At 35.2% G+C, this 18037-nt stretch overlaps 1 protein-coding gene across 31 annotated transcripts in view; it reads right to left on the bottom strand.

The window, feature by feature from the left end:
• The window catches only part of kmt2cb (lysine (K)-specific methyltransferase 2Cb), a 189975-nt gene that overhangs the window by 141705 nt on the left and 30233 nt on the right, over positions 1 to 18037 (bottom strand). For all 31 annotated transcript variants that reach the window (XM_009298109.4, XM_017351380.3, XM_005163297.5 and 28 more), the window contains exon 3: positions 9184 to 9272. In XM_009298109.4, the coding sequence (XP_009296384.1) occupies positions 9184 to 9272 (89 nt within the window). The remainder of the gene's footprint in view (positions 1 to 9183; positions 9273 to 18037) is intronic.

Below are 18037 nucleotides of genomic sequence, written 5' to 3'. Positions count from 1 at the left end.
GTAAAAAATGCTAGGGTGAAGCAACTCTTAAAATCCAAGAGTGTTTTAGAGTAAAAATAAAAGTAAAAATGTAGAGCTAAATAAAGATATATATATATATATATATATATATATATATATATATATATATATATATATATATATATATATATATATATATATATTCATATACATATATATATATATGAAGAGTTTAGATGCAAAAGCCGCTAAACGCAACTTACGCCAAAAATAAGATAATGGCATTGAGTCAATGCTTTAGGCAGGTACTACACCATCGACAAATAGATTCGCTTCAAATCATATAAATCCCAGCGTCAGTGCATTCAGAAACAAAAGTTTTTGGCAAAAGCTTCTAAAACGCCACTTGCCTTTGACAGCTAAAGCGCTATATCCCGAGAACCAATCAGAAGCACGAATCGAATCATATGTTTTCAATGTTGCAACGTGCTGATACGCCAGCTTTATGAGGCTGTTTTATTACACTTTAGATTTTAAAAGACAAAGTTTAATAAACTGGATGAGCCTGTCCGACTGTCAGTGAACGGCAAATGAAGACGTCCCTTACCTCAAAAATCTGTGCATTATTAGAAAAAGAAAACACACCGTACAGTCAGAAATGTAGCATCCATTCATAACGTGTTTTTGCGCAGTGACGCTATTTTGAATGAGTCTGATTTACTATACATTAAACAGCAATTCCTTTTCACGAAAGACAGAGTTAAGATGCCATTCTTTTATCCCACGTGGTTGCTATGAGGATAAACAAGAGACCAGGGGCCTCATGTATCAACGCTGCGTACGCACAAAAACTTTGCGTACGCCAGGTTTCACGCTCAGAATCGCTCACGTTTGGATTTACTAACAATGAACTGAACGTGGGAATGTGCGCAGGTTCACGGTAGCTTTCTGGCAGGCGTACGCACATTTTTTGTGCGTGTCTGTTTTATTTCCATTGGCGACTCCTAGAGGCAGTTGTGTTAAATTCCTCTCTACAAAGTGTCTGAGCCTTGCAATGGCAGCTGTATGAGACGGGTTCATATAGTAGGTATGTAAGATTTCCATACCATACAGTTGACCAGCTAAACATTAAAGCGCAAATTGCAGCAGTCGCAATGTAATCTGAGCAATCTACCGCACACACATTGCTATAAAGACACTATCTGAAGATGAATTTGCATGCGTGAATCAGAAACATTTCCATTCAATAAATGTGCAAATAAAATATGATGCACAAACTTATTGATGATTCCTACTTGTCTTTCTCTTGATAAATAGTGGGCAAAATCTGATATGTAGCGGGGGGAAAAAGAATAAAGAATTTATCAGACGCTGGATTCGAGCCGAGTTGACGCTCGAATATGTCTGTACATGATCTCATGCTTCTTATGAGGTGCGCCACTGAGACCGCTTAGGGTTTTGCAACATTTTTCAGTTATAAACCACACTATTTCTTTTTTAAATGCACTCAGTGCGATGTTCAGACCCAACTGTGTTAACCGTATCAGCTAAACTCCCACTCTATTTTTTTCTTTTGTTGTTAATTCCGGAGAACAAATTTGCAAATGACACCACTTTTCTCCGGTCTACCTCCGAAAGCAGCACCTCCATTTCACATTCCGTTCAAAGTTTCTCTTTTTGCTTGATTTTGCCGTTGCTTTTTCGTTGGGTTTTGCCATTAGCATAGTCATTAGCATATTCATACGGGGGAGGAGGCAGGGAAGGGTTTTGTGCTCGTGCATGTTGCGCTCAGTTTCACGTTCATTCAGATGTACAAAAGAATATGCGTGAGATTCGGCGTACGCAGTGTTTCATACATCTGAATTTTTTTCTGCGTACGCACATTTACAGCTTCGTGCGTACGCAATGTTTTAGTAAGATTTCCACGCAAGTCTTCGTACATGAGGCCCCAGGACCTTAAGTATGTTGAGAATGAATTAACGACATCTTATAAAATTGTCTGAGAGGCATCCTATTTTTTGACCAGTAGGCCTACTTTTTGGCCTACCATTATTTGCATACCTTTATTTGCTAATTTAAGCTATTTTTAAAAGATAAATTTAATGTGTAAAACTATAGATTATTTTGATTACTTATATTACTATTACCTATCCGTCTGATAAGCTTGTTATATTAATGGACAATGGACAACCGATATTGATGTTTCAGAATGTTTTTACACTACTTAATTTAAATCTACCAAGCTTAGTTTACAATGTAGTGTAATTCAAATAATGTGGTGTAAAAACATCATAAAACATCAATGTTTCATGATATATTTACACTACATTATTTGAATCTACCAAGCTTAGTTTACAATGTTGACAATATCTATATTGCTCTACTTACATTAAATCTAAATCCCAAATATCAGAAATGACAACAGATTGTTAAGATTTAATTAATGTCAATTGTAATGTTATTGATTAATGCACTTACTTGACAGATTTCATTAATTCATTTTCTTTCTGCTTTTTCCCTGGTTTATCACAGCGGAATGAACCGCCACTTACTTGAAAGATTTATATATTTTAATTTTCAGGTGGTTTGTGTGATGGGTTTTATGTTTGGTTATTTTACCACTGGCATATTTTACTACTGGCATCTTTATTTTCAACTAATTACACTGTCTTGTTTCAATAGGTAGATTTAGAGGGTTTTGCATAAAAAGCTCAAGTGGATTTAGCTGGTTTTGACAGAAAAAGAAAATTTACCTTGCTAAAAAACAAAGAATTTTCAAAAGTGACATTTTTGAAAATGTTTAAAATTTGATTTACTAGCTAATAACCTTTTCATTACATATAAAATGAATCTTCTGAACCTAACCAGAGAAGCCTGATAAAAAATATGCTAATTTACAAGAGGTCTGATGGATTTAGAGGGTTTTGCATCTAAACTTAATATATATATAAATATATACACACACAAACACACACACACACACTTATACAACACCAATATATATATAAATCAATCACCATTACAAATATCATACAACACCCTGGAAATAATGAAAACGATAATGTTTTTTGTTTTTTTATTAGTTTTTTTTTACAGGATTTATAACAGAATATGGTTCGATGCATCTAGAAAATGCTTTTGAAAACAAACATCACAAAATGTATGGTACCAATAATGATTCACTTTTACTCAGAGTTCTCAAACACCCAACAGCATCAAAGAGCACTGATCGCTAATTGCACTGCTATACTCTGCTGGAAAAGCAGCAAGTTCAAAGCCCTTTTAGTTCATTTAGAAGCCATCATACTAATGTTCTCAGACAGAAAGCCAGGTCAAACTGAAAAATAATGAAAAATGAATAAAAAAAAGTAACAATAAATAAATAAATAAATACTATTTCAAAAGATGCATTCAAAGACACACTTTACAAAGTGTCTTTAACTACTATGTGCTACGTGTTAAAATATATAATTGTAATAATATCATGTTTCATAATTCAAGTTCATGTGGTATTATTTAGAGAAATTAATCAAATCTGGAATTACATGCAGGAAATAATTATGATACAAAAGATTGTACGCAATGAACGCATCAAATTCAAATAATCTTGATTTAAATATTTTTTAATGTATAGTTAAAAACGCAACATTGGTCCCATTTTATTTATTTAAAAAGATCCTAAGGTAAAAAAAAGACCAATTTAAATCTTAGCTTCCATAAAATAATCATTTAGGACAGGTGGCATGATAAAGGTTATCATTCCAAAAGATTGGCAAAATAGAGGGATTATTTTTCCTAAAGGTTGATTTATACTTCTGCATCAAGCTGATGCACACTGCTCAAAAAATGTAACTACACGTCACACCGACATGTAGCGCAAGCTCTGTTATGGGTTAGCTTGGTAGCTGTGAAGAGTGTGGGCGTGGCTGAGAGCCGCAAACCCAATGGAGCTAGTGTTTACAAGTGTCGAGTCCCATGATGGAGCTTCAGATAAAAACTTTTGTTCCATGCTTAACTCATGCTTGTACATTAAGGTAGCATTTAAAAAAAACAAAACAACCATGAAGAAAATCGATACAGAGGAAAATAAAAGCCTACTGCCAGCTAGAGTTTCGGAAGTGTCATTGCAGACGACCACAAATAACGCTCTAAAATATAAATGCACGGCTACACGCAATGGCAGGTGCCGTGGGTCATGTCAATCACTTGACACAAAAGTTTAATCCAAGCTTAAGGAGAATAACTCCTCAAACATCAACTAGTTCTTCCAGATCAGCAGAAAGGGCTGGATGGGACATTTCCTTTCCTGTGGGCCAAAAACCATTTGGTAAGAGATCTCAGTACAGAAGGTGGGGATAAGTCGCTTCTAAGGATTTCTGTCGTATGCAAGCATCATTTTGCATAAGGAACAAACAAAGAAGGATCTGCATGTGGATTTCCTTTTTTTTTTTTTTTTTTTTTTTGCTACTGCCTTTAGGTCAGTGCAACACAAGATTTTCTGAAAACTTTTTCAGGTCCCAGAGAGTAAAAATCTGGTAAAGGCTTATTTCCAGGACCTTCAGTTCTACATCTCTATGCAAAACAACACAAACCAGGCAGCACCTGGAGATTAGGCATCCATTACAGCTAATAAAAACTGTTATTCAAACCTCACAATGGGTGGTTGGGGAAGAACGAATGGAGAATGGGCTGTGTCTTCCCCCACAAGGTGCATATATTTATGACATGAGCATTACAACTATAAAATCATGCACCAAACGTTTGCTAGGTAAGCTCCATAATAACATGCACACATGAAGATCAAACCCAGCAAGTTCTGTAGTATTGTCAAAAACCAGTTCACTAATAAGAGTTTCTGCATCAGTGGGGAGCCAATACCAGCTATCCTTGATAAACCCATCAAAAGCCTTGGACGGTAGTAGAGTCCTTAATGATGCCAAACAAGTAGAACAACTTTGGCAAGAAACAAACAAACAGATCAATAACTAAAAGGTCATCCTATCCTAGGTCAGTAAAGAGGAGAAATTGGTAAAAGTAAAGAGAGCTTTACAACCAATTCCTTCCGAAGTACTCACACCGCCCTCCCAAAGAAAGCACCTTTCATCTGAGAACGGGAGGTGAAGAAGGCTAAACCCCCACCCTTAGATTCAAGTTCTATAAGAATGCAGCAGGGAACTGGAAAAAGTTGACTTAGACCAGAAACCAAACAAACAATTGCTGTGACCAGCCTCCACCCAGACCAAGATCACTGGTTCTCCTTAGATTGAACCAAACAGACGGCAGCCAACTGAAACGAGAGTGTGTGTTCTGTGCCAGAGGTTCTCTTTCCACACCTTCTGACATCTATACAAATCATAAACAATGCAGAGTTTAGTACTTTTATGACAGTAATTGTCAGAATTAATTCATGTATGTATGATAATCTACTAATCAATTTCATTTTCAAATAATTGAGAAATGCAGGAAAATTATAACCGGCTTTCGTGTTCCCTCTTTCTTGAATTGTTTACTTGGTTACATCACTTCAGTTATTGATCTCACACTCTGATTCTTTACAAACCAATCAGAGTGCTCTCTTTTGCCAAAAGCAATTCTATATGCTGAATAGTGCAAACTCATTCTGACATTAACCCACCAAACAAACCGTTGACTTAAATGCTGAATTCCTCAAATGCAATGTCACAGTATAAGTGACGAGCTTGAATGATTGTAATTTTGCCTCAATTATTTTTCTTTTCATCAAATAAATCCTATTTATTATGAACAGTCCTAATTGCCTCCAGAGAACTAGACATCTTGATGTAAGCCAAATCTATTTCTTAAGATTCCAAATGATATGTGTTCAGTCTGTACAATATCAACAGCAGCCTGTTAAATAAAACTCTAGAAAGACCCCAGAATCTTTGTGTCCCTGCTCAAACACAAACAAGTATCCTTATTATAAAATATCATAGGGAATTATGCAGAGCACATGTGCTATGTGTTAATAAGGCTGCTGTTTCACAATGTACACAGTGTGGACAATTACAGGTGTGAGTCACCTGTGACTAAGAGTCCCCACTGAGTCGGGATCTATTTGTGGTCCAAAATAGACCACAGTGAAATCGCAGATGCAGTATACTAACTCCTGTCCTCCTGTCTCTTCTAGTGGAAGTTAATCTGACAGATCTTTATTAAATTACACAAATTAGTGTCAATTTGCAAAGAAAACAAGTCAATTGTGCTTGTTAAGGCATCATTAGCATTGCTTTATAGTATATTTGTTATTAAAGTTTCAACCAAATCCCAGACTATTTGCATCGTAAATGTTCACGTTCTTTATAAAAGTACATTTAGTTGTGTTCAAAATAATAGCAGTGTGTTGAAAAATGTGAGCAAGCTCAAAATCCTTATAATAAGTTTTATTTCAATACATGCAGATGGTGCGTTATAGGGCTGTGCGATTAATCGAAATTGAAGCGCAATCGCGATTGTGATTAGAAAATCGCAAAAGGCTGCGATAAGAATTATATATATATATATATATATATATATATATATATATATATATATATATATATATATATATATATATATAGTTAAAGTCAAAATTATTAGCCTCCCTGTTTGTTTTTGCCCCAATTTCTGTTCAACGAAAAGATTTTTTTCAACACATTTCTCAACATAATAGTTTTAATAATTAATTTCTAATAACTGATTTATTTTATTTTTGCCATGATGACAGTACATAATATTTGACTAGATATTTTTCAAAACCCTTCTGTACAGCTTAAAGTGACATTTGAAGGCTTGATACAATAAAGCTTGACAGCTTCCTCTAAGAAGCAGCACTTTAAAAGTCTTGAGTTGTTCTGGGGTACTGAAGTGTCATTCATAATTATGGTGCCATTAACTTCAGTAGTAACCTTGAAACAAAGGTTGTTCTGAGGTTCAGGAAGCTAAGCAGATACTGGCAGCACCTTTAATGATGCTAGCTTGTATTATTGACTGTGAGCGGGTGTTCAGATCTCCAAGGTGGAAGTGACTTGACATTCAGGCAAGTGTCAGCTCTCCTGCAGTGTCAAGACAATTTACCTGGTTATTATAGCTATGTGTCTCTCAAAGCAGAGTAAAGAAACCGAAAATTACAGTTTCAACAAACTGGTTAAAAAAATAATGGTCTACTTTAAATAAATACAACAACAGATTTTATTCTTGTAATGTTATTACTTTCAGTTTAGATAACTCAGAAAGATGATAAATTATGCCTGACCATGCAAAGCCTGCCTCCAGAATTCTAGGTTTTGTGGGTTGCAGCAGCACTGGGGAGTAGGGTTGTAATAATACCATTAATTCATTTTACAATACTATACCAGCTGAAGTATCGTGATACCATGTAGTATTGCGATACTGTAATTCATAACTTAAATCTATGAAAAAAGGAACATTTTTAGAAATACTATATTTTTAAATGTTATAATTAGGGTTGGGCGATGTTGTCCAATTTGGCATCGTACGATGTCTAATGTGAGATGCCATCGTCGTCGTAGGCAGAGGGTGGGGGCCATTGTTACTGTAAATATCAATTAATTCATAACGAATTCATTAATTGTAGCCTACCGTTTTCATTACCTGACCCACATGGTCTTTGCTTTACCCAAAACCAAACCATTAATAAATAAAGTTACAAACAAATTGACCACCTGTCAAACACTTTTTTTCCGTGGGACTCTGATATGAAAGGCACCGTGATCTGTGTTGTTCTAATGGCTTTTCCCACAGCTGGCGGAGGAGACGAGAGTTTGTTTTGGAGTTCACTGTAGTGCATACATTTTCATTGTTTTACTGAAAAATTCTTATCACGTCTTTTTTCTTCAAGTCCGCTATGAAAATGACTAAAGCCATTCTGTGGGACGGGGTTTGCAGGAAACAGCGTTTGCCACTGAATCTACACATTTTAAGCGTGAGAGGTACTGTAAAATCCTTCATTTAATCCTCACGATGCTGTCAGAACATGCAAACTCCACACAGAAATGCCAACTGACCCAGACGAGGCTCAAACCAGAGACTTTCTTGCTGTGAGGTGACAGCACTACCTACTGCGCCATCGCGTCACTCAAATAACTTATCTTCTTTAGTAAAACCTATAGGCCTACTCTATAATACAGAAAATCTCACAAAAAGCCTACATTATTTGAACATTCGTTACGACATTGATAGGATATGTTGTGGTCCAGCTTATGTTTTCTTTTTTTAATATTAAGTTATTTTCTTTGAAATGTCTAATAGGCTACCACTATTGACCCTCATCGCTGGTAAAATAACCAGCCTTTCAGCAAAACTTCCTGCAGGTTTGACGCAGACTAAACTAAATTGTGGCCAGTTTTACTTATTAAACACTTCCTTGCAAACATTCCATGTCCAATATAAATCACATTTTTAGGTGTCTATATCCATGTTCTATTCATAATTCATTGAAACTACAGCAGATGCACTTAAAAGCTTTTTGGTGTGCACAACAAAAATAAGAAATTAATAAAAAATAATATTAAAGCAACACTAGTTTGGACGGGAAAAAAATCTCTGAAGCTAAATGGTAAAAACAAAATAGGATCCAAAGCAAGTCATCAGGCTGCTTATGAACCTGAACACATATCGCCAACAGATTCCACCAGCTATGAGCAGGCAAAAGGACAGTGAAAATGAGGGGAAAATGAGAAAGATGAGATTTTAAAAGGCTTTCAGTAGACATTAGTTTCCACTGGCTGCTGTGAACCTCAATCACATGCTTTGAAAGCTGGTGTGGCGACTCCAGAGCAGAATGGCTATGGCTGGAGTCAAATCCTTTCAATTAGAGCTAGAGAGTGGAGCCATGTGGAGACGGGCAAAAATCTCATCAATCCTGCTCAAGGAGTGTGGACGGCCGAGCCTCTTGAAAGCTCCTCCTTGGCCGGCTGAGGTCTGAGTTAGATTGACTGCACAGCTGGGAAGGAAAATCAATTCAGGGCTCCACATTGTGATTTTGTTTATCATTGAAACTGCCTCAGAGGAGAAGCAGCCTCGCTCTCTGACTCTTGAGGAAGGAGGATGTGACGGCTGAAAAGAAAAGAGTGACACAGGAAACCCAGAGCGGTGGGAAAAGAAGTTTATAGAGGGTATATGTGGGGGAGGAGAAAAGAAACGAGAGGAAAGAGTGGGAGAGGAAGCTAAAAGGTGGAAGCAAAAAAAAAGGGCTGCAGTTACCTGTCTCCTGTGTGCTTCCTGTTTCTGCTGTCTCCATTCCATCTGTGCTGTCTTCATCCTCCACCAGAGCTTTTCCTCGCCCCCTATTCCTAAGAAAGAGAAATTTATTACCAGGCTTGCTTTAGTGAATACTGATTAAGAGCGACCACGGATATATGCAACAATTTTCCACATTTTGGCATTGGCTTATTTTTAGCTTGGACGATGTGTTGGAATATAGACTTTTATTTTGACAGCATGGAGACTGTGCCAACATTTGAGCCCATTAGAGCACATATAGTGTTACAGTTGGGTTCCAAAAGTAAAAAAAAATCACTTCCTTTTACCATCATTTTTGTAACAATATCTAACAAGCAAAAGACAGACCTTTTATGAATAATTGTTTGTCCTGCTCAATGGTTCATTACTTCTAACACTTCAACAAAGCCTCTTTAAAAAAACAAAATAAAAAATCATACTGGGAAAAAATGAACAGAAATTACCCTGTTCTTCATCTTTATTAGTGCACTACTAAACACATAGACATAACTGTTTATATAAATAAAGTTGAAGTAAAAATTATTAGCCCCCCTGTTTTCCCCCAATCTTTGTTTAACAGAGAGATTTTTTTTCAACACATTTCTAAACGTAATAGTTTAAACAACTAATTTTTAACCACTGTTTTATTTTATCATGGCCATGATGACAGTAAATAATATTTGACTAGATATTTTTGAAGACACTTCTATACAGATTTAACTGACATTTAAAGGTTAACTAGGCAGGTCAGGGTAATTAGGCAAGTTATTGTATAATGACAGTTTGTCCTGTAGACTACTGAAAAAATATAGCTTAGAGGGGCTAACAGTTTTGGACCTTAAAAAGTTTTTTTTTTTTTTTTTTTTTTTTTTTTTTTTTTTTTTTTTACGTAAAGCTGCTTTTTTTCTACCTGAAATAAAACAAACAGGACTTCCTCCAGAAGAAAAAAAATATTATGAGACATACTGTAAAAATGCCCTTGCTCTGTTAAACATTATTAGGTAAATATCTAAAAGGGGGCTAATAATTCTGACTTCAACTTTATAATAAACTATACAAAAATGAGAAAGTGTGCATTGTAATATATGCATTTTTAAAAAAATTCCATTTATAATATACTGCAATTATCCTCCTGTTCAGAAAATACTTATTTCTTAAAAAATGTCATTGAATATCCAATAAATATTTATTTTGAAAACCTTTCAAACTTTAAATCTGAACTTCATATTTGTAGACTAAAACACTTATAATCTGTGCAGGGTTGGGTAAGTTACTTTTTAAAAAGTAATGAATTACTAACAGGGCGAAGCATTGGCGCAGAAGGTAGTGCCGTCGCCTCACAGCAAGAAGGTTGCTGGGTCGAACCTCGGCTCAGTTGGCATTTCTGTGTGGAGTTTGCATGTTCTCCCTGCGTTTGCATGAGTTTCCTCTGGGTGCTCCGGTTTCCCCCAAAGTCCAAAGACATGTGGTATAGGTGAATTGTGTAGGCTAAATTATCCATAGTGTATGAGAGTGTGTGTGTGTTTCCCAGAGATGGGTTGCGGCTGGAAGGGCATCCGCTGCGTAGAAACGTGCTGGATAAGTTAGCGGTTCATTCTGCTTTGGCGACCCTGGATTAATAAAGGGACTAAGCCGACAAGAATATGAATAAATGAATGAATTACTAACATAATTAAACTGTAATTAATTTACTATGCATGTCTGATAGGTAATTCAATTACTTTGTTCAGTACCACTTAAAGTCTCAATGCATAAACAACAAAATTCTAACTTTACAACTCTCTTAATTTAAATTGGCCTTTTATCTGTAATAAAAAAAAAATCATAATACTTAAGAAATTGTGGTTTAGTGTTTACATGGAAATGGCCTTCATTCATTCATTTTCTTTTCGGCTCCCTTAAGACTTGGTAAGTCGCTTGTGTGTGTGTGTATATATATCAGCAGAGCTGTGATTCATGTGCTGTAAATCACTGTATAATAGTGTGATATAGCATTTAACAGTTCAGTTTAGAAGTCTTGTAAATAAAAAAAATATATATAAAATAAACCAGACAGTTTAAATTCAGGTTTATATTCTGTGTGAGTAACACCACAATTTTACTGGAGCTTACCATCTGAACCACAAAAGCCATTACTAAGTCAAAAATGTCACTTTTGAATAATATTTCGAACAATATCCTTACATCATGTAAAGCATTATGTCTAAGTGATGAACAAAAAAAAAGCAATGATCTTTCTAACAGCTCAAGACTTTAACGCTGACCTGCATCAAAAAACATCCATTTGCAGAATTCTCCTGCATTTCTATGCTACAACCAAGTATTCACAAACATTAACCCCATATAATTTTATGGTCTATGTCACCGTTAGATGGAAGAGCAGCAAATATTATTTGCGATTTACATTTTTTCAACATGTGCTATTTATTAAACAGTAACATTTAACAAAAAAAAAACATATAAAGATGCTAAGTAAATCAGTTAAAAGAATAATGATCATGTTTTTCATGTAGCATTATATATTTTAAACTTTGCGTCTTTGTTATTGTACTTTATTTATTTGTATTTATGTTATCAGTCACTTGTGATTTTTGCAATTAATCACATTTATTAGAGAACATAGTTCTATCCAATAGGTTTTAACGCAAGAAACAGACTAGCATGTGTAGCACAGAGGGTAGCGATGTCGCCTCACAGCAAGAAGGTCGCTGATTCAAGCCCCGGCTGAGTCAGTTGCCATTTCTGCGTGGAATTTCGAATGAATTTCCTCCAGGCGCTGTGGTTTCAACCCCCGAAATTGTCCGTGGTGTATGTGTGTATTACCTGATCCTCCAGGTTGAGGGCTTAAGCATTGGGCTAACGACCCACCTCGTAAAAATTAAATGTTACAAAGCACTAACATGGTGCTGCTAAATATTAACTTCTATTTACGTAAACAGCCCCGGGAGTAAGAAATTGGCAATTTGAAATTGCCCCTGGGTGAGGGTGAATCCATCATAATTGTTTAATTCTTGGAGTGGGCACATTTGTTTATACACCGTGAGGGAAGTAATTTATTAAAGACCTCTCATTTAAGCTGTTGCTCAACATGGAAGCATCATGAAGATGTCATTTCCTCATTTACTCAGTGAACAGATACACATACCTGCTCTGGTGTCGCAAATGAAACCTAGATTTCATCAACGAGACCAAGGTTTCATCATCTTGGTGTGCTGCATTTGTAAACAAATTTACATTAATTTGGCTTTTATTTGTACTTTGAAAAGACCAAACATTTAAATACCATAAAATGAAAACTTTAAGGGTTTTAACTTGTCCATTAATCAAAACAAAAATATCCAACCAGAATAAAAGATTCTCCTTTCATGGGTGACTTAACTGAAGGTGATAAAATATAAGACAACTTGGAGACACCAGGTGAAAAATAACATTTATTTCAGTGGAGGAGATCATTTAAATTAAAGTTTAATTTTTTTTTGGTTGTTTTTTTAATAGCAAATATAGCTGTGATGCACAAAATCTAGCTGCAGAAAAAGTGCTAATATTAGGATTAACATTATTTAATATCCTATTATTAGCAAAATTGAAAACACTGCTTTGTCTGCTTAATATGTCTATAAAGTAGTATTTTTAATGAATTGATGTTTTCAATGAATAGGACAATCAAAATAAATTGAAAATAGTTACATAAACCTGTCACGTGGAGTTCATCATAGGCTGAAAAACACTAGCTGTGCATACAGCCCAGAATATTCTGCTGGAGATTTCAAAGATGGTTACATAATTTTGAACATAACACAAGTTAATATATCTTAAAATTTGGCTGACAGTTTATCCTTGAAACTGGGGACGGAAGAACTTAAAGATTCCATATATATGAATACAAAAAGATAAAATCAACTAGTGTGATGCCAATAAAACATTGCAATGAGTTTATATGAAGTTTATTTGAGAAGTTTAAAAATAAACAAATAAAATAAAAAAACACTTTCTAGAAAGGTTTGCTTCTTGTAATCCTCTTCAAACTGCCAGTGGTCCATGTTGATAGGTAGGTGTGGCTCTGAGATTCTCTCTTCATTGAGGTGGAAGTTTTCTCTTCATTTCCTCTTCAGTCCATCAAGGTCTCACATTGACAAGAAAGCATAAATACAGATGCTTAATAGAAGAAACTGCAGTGTTGCGTTGTTGAGGAATGTGTTGTTGTTTTATTTTTTGCATTTTTAAAATCCAATTAAAAGGACTTAAAGGAACATTCCACGTTTTTGAAAATAGACTAATTTTACAACTCCCCTAGGTTAGTTTAAAACAGCTTATTTTTTACAATTTTTTAAAAAAAACATTCAGCCAATCAGAATATAGTTGCTAGCTATATCGGCCGAGAAGATTTTGTTCATTTTCCATCAGTCTTAGTGCATGATGTAACTACAGAAATTAAATTGGTAACTTAAATTACTTAAAATCTTTCTTTTATTTTTTTAACATGATGCCAATGATCTAATCCTATTCAATGATTTATGCTAAGCTAAGCTAAAACTGCTCCAGCCAAACCGAAAATGTGGCTAAATGGATTTTAAAAAAAATGTCAAGAACTTATTAACTCTAGGGAACTTCTAAAATATATTTCCTAAAGAGTGTTACTCTAAAGCAGGGGTCACCAAACTTGTTCCTGGAGGGCCGGCGTCCTGCAGATTTTAGCTCCAACCCTAATCAAACACACCTGAACAAGCTAATCAAGGTCTTACTTGGAATACTTGAAACATCTAGGCAGGTGTGTTGAGGCAAGTTGGAGCTAAACCCTGAAGGGACACTTTTGACAAATTCATTCAAACAGCCATTAGACCACCTACTGATCTAATTCTCAAACATTTTGGTATGCGTTATAGAAACACTCAAGCCTTATGGGATGTTAACGTTAGCATCGACAATTTTTTGAAAGCAATCATGTAAAAAGCAAATGGTCTCTTAACAGTTCTGATTTTAAAACACACCCAAATCTAAAATAAAAATAAATATCCTGTGTGCTCTGTATAGTTTAGGTAAAAGTTGGGGGAGATGTGTGAGACATATAAACGAATGCTTAGAAAAGCAGTTAATTTTGGCTAAATTCAGATATATTTAATTTCGTTCACTAATGGAAATTGGCATTAGAACTTTGAGAAATCTGGCCTAAAAACTTAAATTATTAGAAGCTTAGATATTCAATTCAGAGTAGGCAAAGGCTTAAGTACTTGCTGAATTAAAGTTTTGTTGAAATTTTACCCAAAATAAAGTTACACACGGCAGCTTTAAGTGCACTCCACTATTTTTGTGAGCTAATTGTTTTCTCTTGTACTATGTGGTAGGCTGTAAAATACACCTTTTTCACGTTTTCAATCCCACAAGCAAATTTTCACTACCTTTAGTAAGACCAATAAAGTAACTTATTTTAATCTCACCCTTTCAATGGAATCATTGTGAAAGAAGTGCACAACAGGCTAACAGACATGAGTTTGCCCTCAAAAAAAGCACAGTCTTAAGCTGTTGCCATGGTCCTGCGTGATGCTTCAATCTTTCAGTACAAGTAGCACTTGAGGACAGTACTGTACACACATTTACATTAAGAACACATGTGCAAATCCAATGCAACCCCAAGGAAGAGATGCCCCTCTGTAAACTGATTCCACATCATTAACAATGATTGTGGTTTAACACAGTTGCACGGCCATTTGAAAAATGTCTTGGAATTCAAAAGTGGCTTAGTTGTAGTTGTTTTTTTCTTTGTAATGAAGTTGTCTCACAGACAGCTGTTGTATCATTGCCAGCTACAAAAAAATGAGAACCTGCTAATAGAAATCTATATGCAACTTCCCTAAAACATTCAGACCACATCAGTCACTTCCTTTGTGTGATTAAAGTAACAGTAAAGCTTCACGGTGAGATGACTATATAGGTTGCAATCCTGTGAAACTATTTTCAACCATGCAAATCAGATATTAATTAAAATGGGAGAAAAAAAGCACTATAAAGGGCATATATATATATATATATATATATATATATATATATATATATATATATATATATATATATATATATAATTAATTAAAATAGGAGAGAAAAAAGCACTATAAAGGGTGTATATCACCGTTAATGCGAGACACTTATCGGGCAAAAAAAAAAAAAAAAAAATATCGCCGTTAATCTAGTTAATCTATTCTCAAAGTTGGGTTGGGAGCTGGGCCTGTTCTACGTAAGCTATGATGACTTTCACCTTGGTATTTTAACGCAGATGTTTACCTGGCCAAATTGCACTGTAGATGGCAAGAACCAGTCTTCGAACCCATGCATATTCCTTCTGTGAAATTACCACATCAAACGTGACGTGCTAACATGGATGCAGTTCACTAGAGTGAATCTGATTAATGTTAGCTCGACATCTCAGGGACATGTAGAGTTAATGTGTTCGAGTAAAACATATACAAATAAAATAAACTGGGTGCTTTTTAAAATAAATGACGGGGAATAAAAGTCAAACAGGTGATCCGTCTGACAAAAAAGTGCCCTTCTGGATCTTTCGCTTACTTCAAAGACACTACTGACTACGCTTACATGGACATCTGTAATCTAGTTATTTGCCTTTATAGACAATAATATAATAAAGGTGTTTACGTAAAGTGCTTTCATGTAAGAGTTTCCTGTAATTTTGGGTGACTAACTGCAGTTCGGCAGTTTCACAGTCACTTATGAACATTTCATTCATGCCTCCATGACAAACTGGTAAATTAGACTATGTGTGTGCGTGGTTCTTTACTGACAGTCGCATGTGTGGATCTTGTCAGAAAATATAGCAAAATGTCCTACATGACGGCAATAGTGTGATTGCTGCATTTACTTCAATAATGCCACTAATATATGCATACTCCACATGTTTTGATTCCATTTCAGTTTAGTTCAGTTATGACTTTGGTCGAACTATTGTATTAATAATAAAAAAATAAAACGCTTTTTGGAGCTTATATAAGTCTACAGTTCAAAATTCATGTTTAACTGAATAAACAGTTAGTAAACACATCTTCTAGTAAAGTACATCTTCTAGAACATCATTTATTTTCATTACCAATTATCATAGTAGAACAATTTCTCAAGCAGTTTGTGATGCAGTTTGGAAACAGGAATTGAGCCCCTGGTCTGGCTTTGTCTGGTTCTCAAATCTGATTGGCAGTGTGATATTTTGCAATACCAGAGGCCTGTTTCGGAAAGGAGGTTAAGTGAAAACTCAGAGTATTTTAACCCTGAAATGAGAGAAACTCTGGGCTTTCCGTTTCAAAATGGCAGGTTTGTTAAACTCGAGAAATCAGGGTAAGTCAAGCCTGTTTCTGAAAGAAAGGTAACTTTAACTCAGAGTCAGTTACTGTGGTAACTTACTCCGTGAATCTAACCTGGTCCGGAGCAGGTTTTATTCTCTAAACTCTGAGTTTCTGTCGGTCTCCTCCCCTTTTTTAAAGATGAAGCGTATTTCTTGCCTTAGCCTTACGTCTCCATACACCTATTTTAGAGCTCATTTTGGAGATGCCCATAAAAACGATTGATGGAAACGTCATGATTCACATAACTTTTGAAAATACGCATAATAAAACATGTGCATAACTGAGTAGGTTAAACTTTTATTTGATAAGATGCACATAAACTTCGAAGTGCACTTAACAAATTACAGTATGTGCATTAAATGATGATGAGAATGAAGAGATGATGATGATAATGTGTGTGAATGGATAAACCAGCAGACTGAGCACACTGCAGAACATCTTAAATGTTGTTTTAGTCATTCTAAAATGCCTTTACTGTTTCAGTATTAGTGTATATTATTAATTACTCAGCTTCTGGAGCGTGTCAAGATCTCCGCGTCTGGCTTCAAACGCCCCCACTTGTTCATTGTGTGTCAATTGTCTTCTGAGGCGCAAGTACATTAATTAAATAAAAAATCATTGACGCAGCTTATTCTACCGCAGTAAATTCTGTTTTTACTGTTGATATTTGGCGCAAGTTAATTAAGACGATTAAGACGATTGTGTTCTCTTCGACTCTTTGGACAAAAAAGCTGCTTTATTTTTAGGCGTTATTCCAGTTTTGCCTATATTTTGATGGAAACACAGCTATTGCCTACATTTTTGTCACACACAGAACAAAGTCACGCACGAGGCTCATCCTTTTTTTAATAAATAATTAGCTTAACTTTCGACATGCACTGTTACTAGATTAATGGGATTATTATTCTGTCTAAAAATTATTTTATTACTGCTTCTTAATGTTATATCAACCTCTATCACTTGATCAATAAAAAGGCAGACACACAACAAGTGCACTGTTAAATCTATTAAAATTGATAAAAATGTATAAAAGTTTAGAAACATTTTATAAACGTCACACATTACATTACTTATTTTATTATACTTAAATGTTTAAATACTTAAAATTAAAAATTATGCATAAAGTTGAGCAGCTGTTTTCCCACGCTAACTGTCTCTGTTTCACTGATGGTTGCTTCTTTTTAAATATATACACTCATATTTGCTATAACTTTGCATGAGCAGGTCAAGTTCAGCCGGAGAAATGCTGATCTCTTTTTTTAAGATGTTGTCATTGACACTCGTAATATCTGCACTCCATTGATAATGCCTTTTTATAGTCACGGTGTGCGCGCTTAACTCTGAGTTGGTCTACTCAAAGTTGATTGACCCAGCTCAGATCAGCTATTCTGAAACCGAAAACTCTTGAATTTTTAATCTCTCGGTAAATCAACTCAGAGTTCAAGTTTAAACTCCGAGTTGTTTGAACCTCCTAACTGAAACAGGCCCCA

Source organism: Danio rerio, chromosome 2 (genome assembly GCF_049306965.1).
Source record: "Danio rerio strain Tuebingen ecotype United States chromosome 2, GRCz12tu, whole genome shotgun sequence".
NCBI classification, from domain to species: Eukaryota; Metazoa; Chordata; class Actinopteri; order Cypriniformes; family Danionidae; genus Danio; species Danio rerio.
This window is presented reverse-complemented; position numbering and strand designations above follow the sequence as displayed.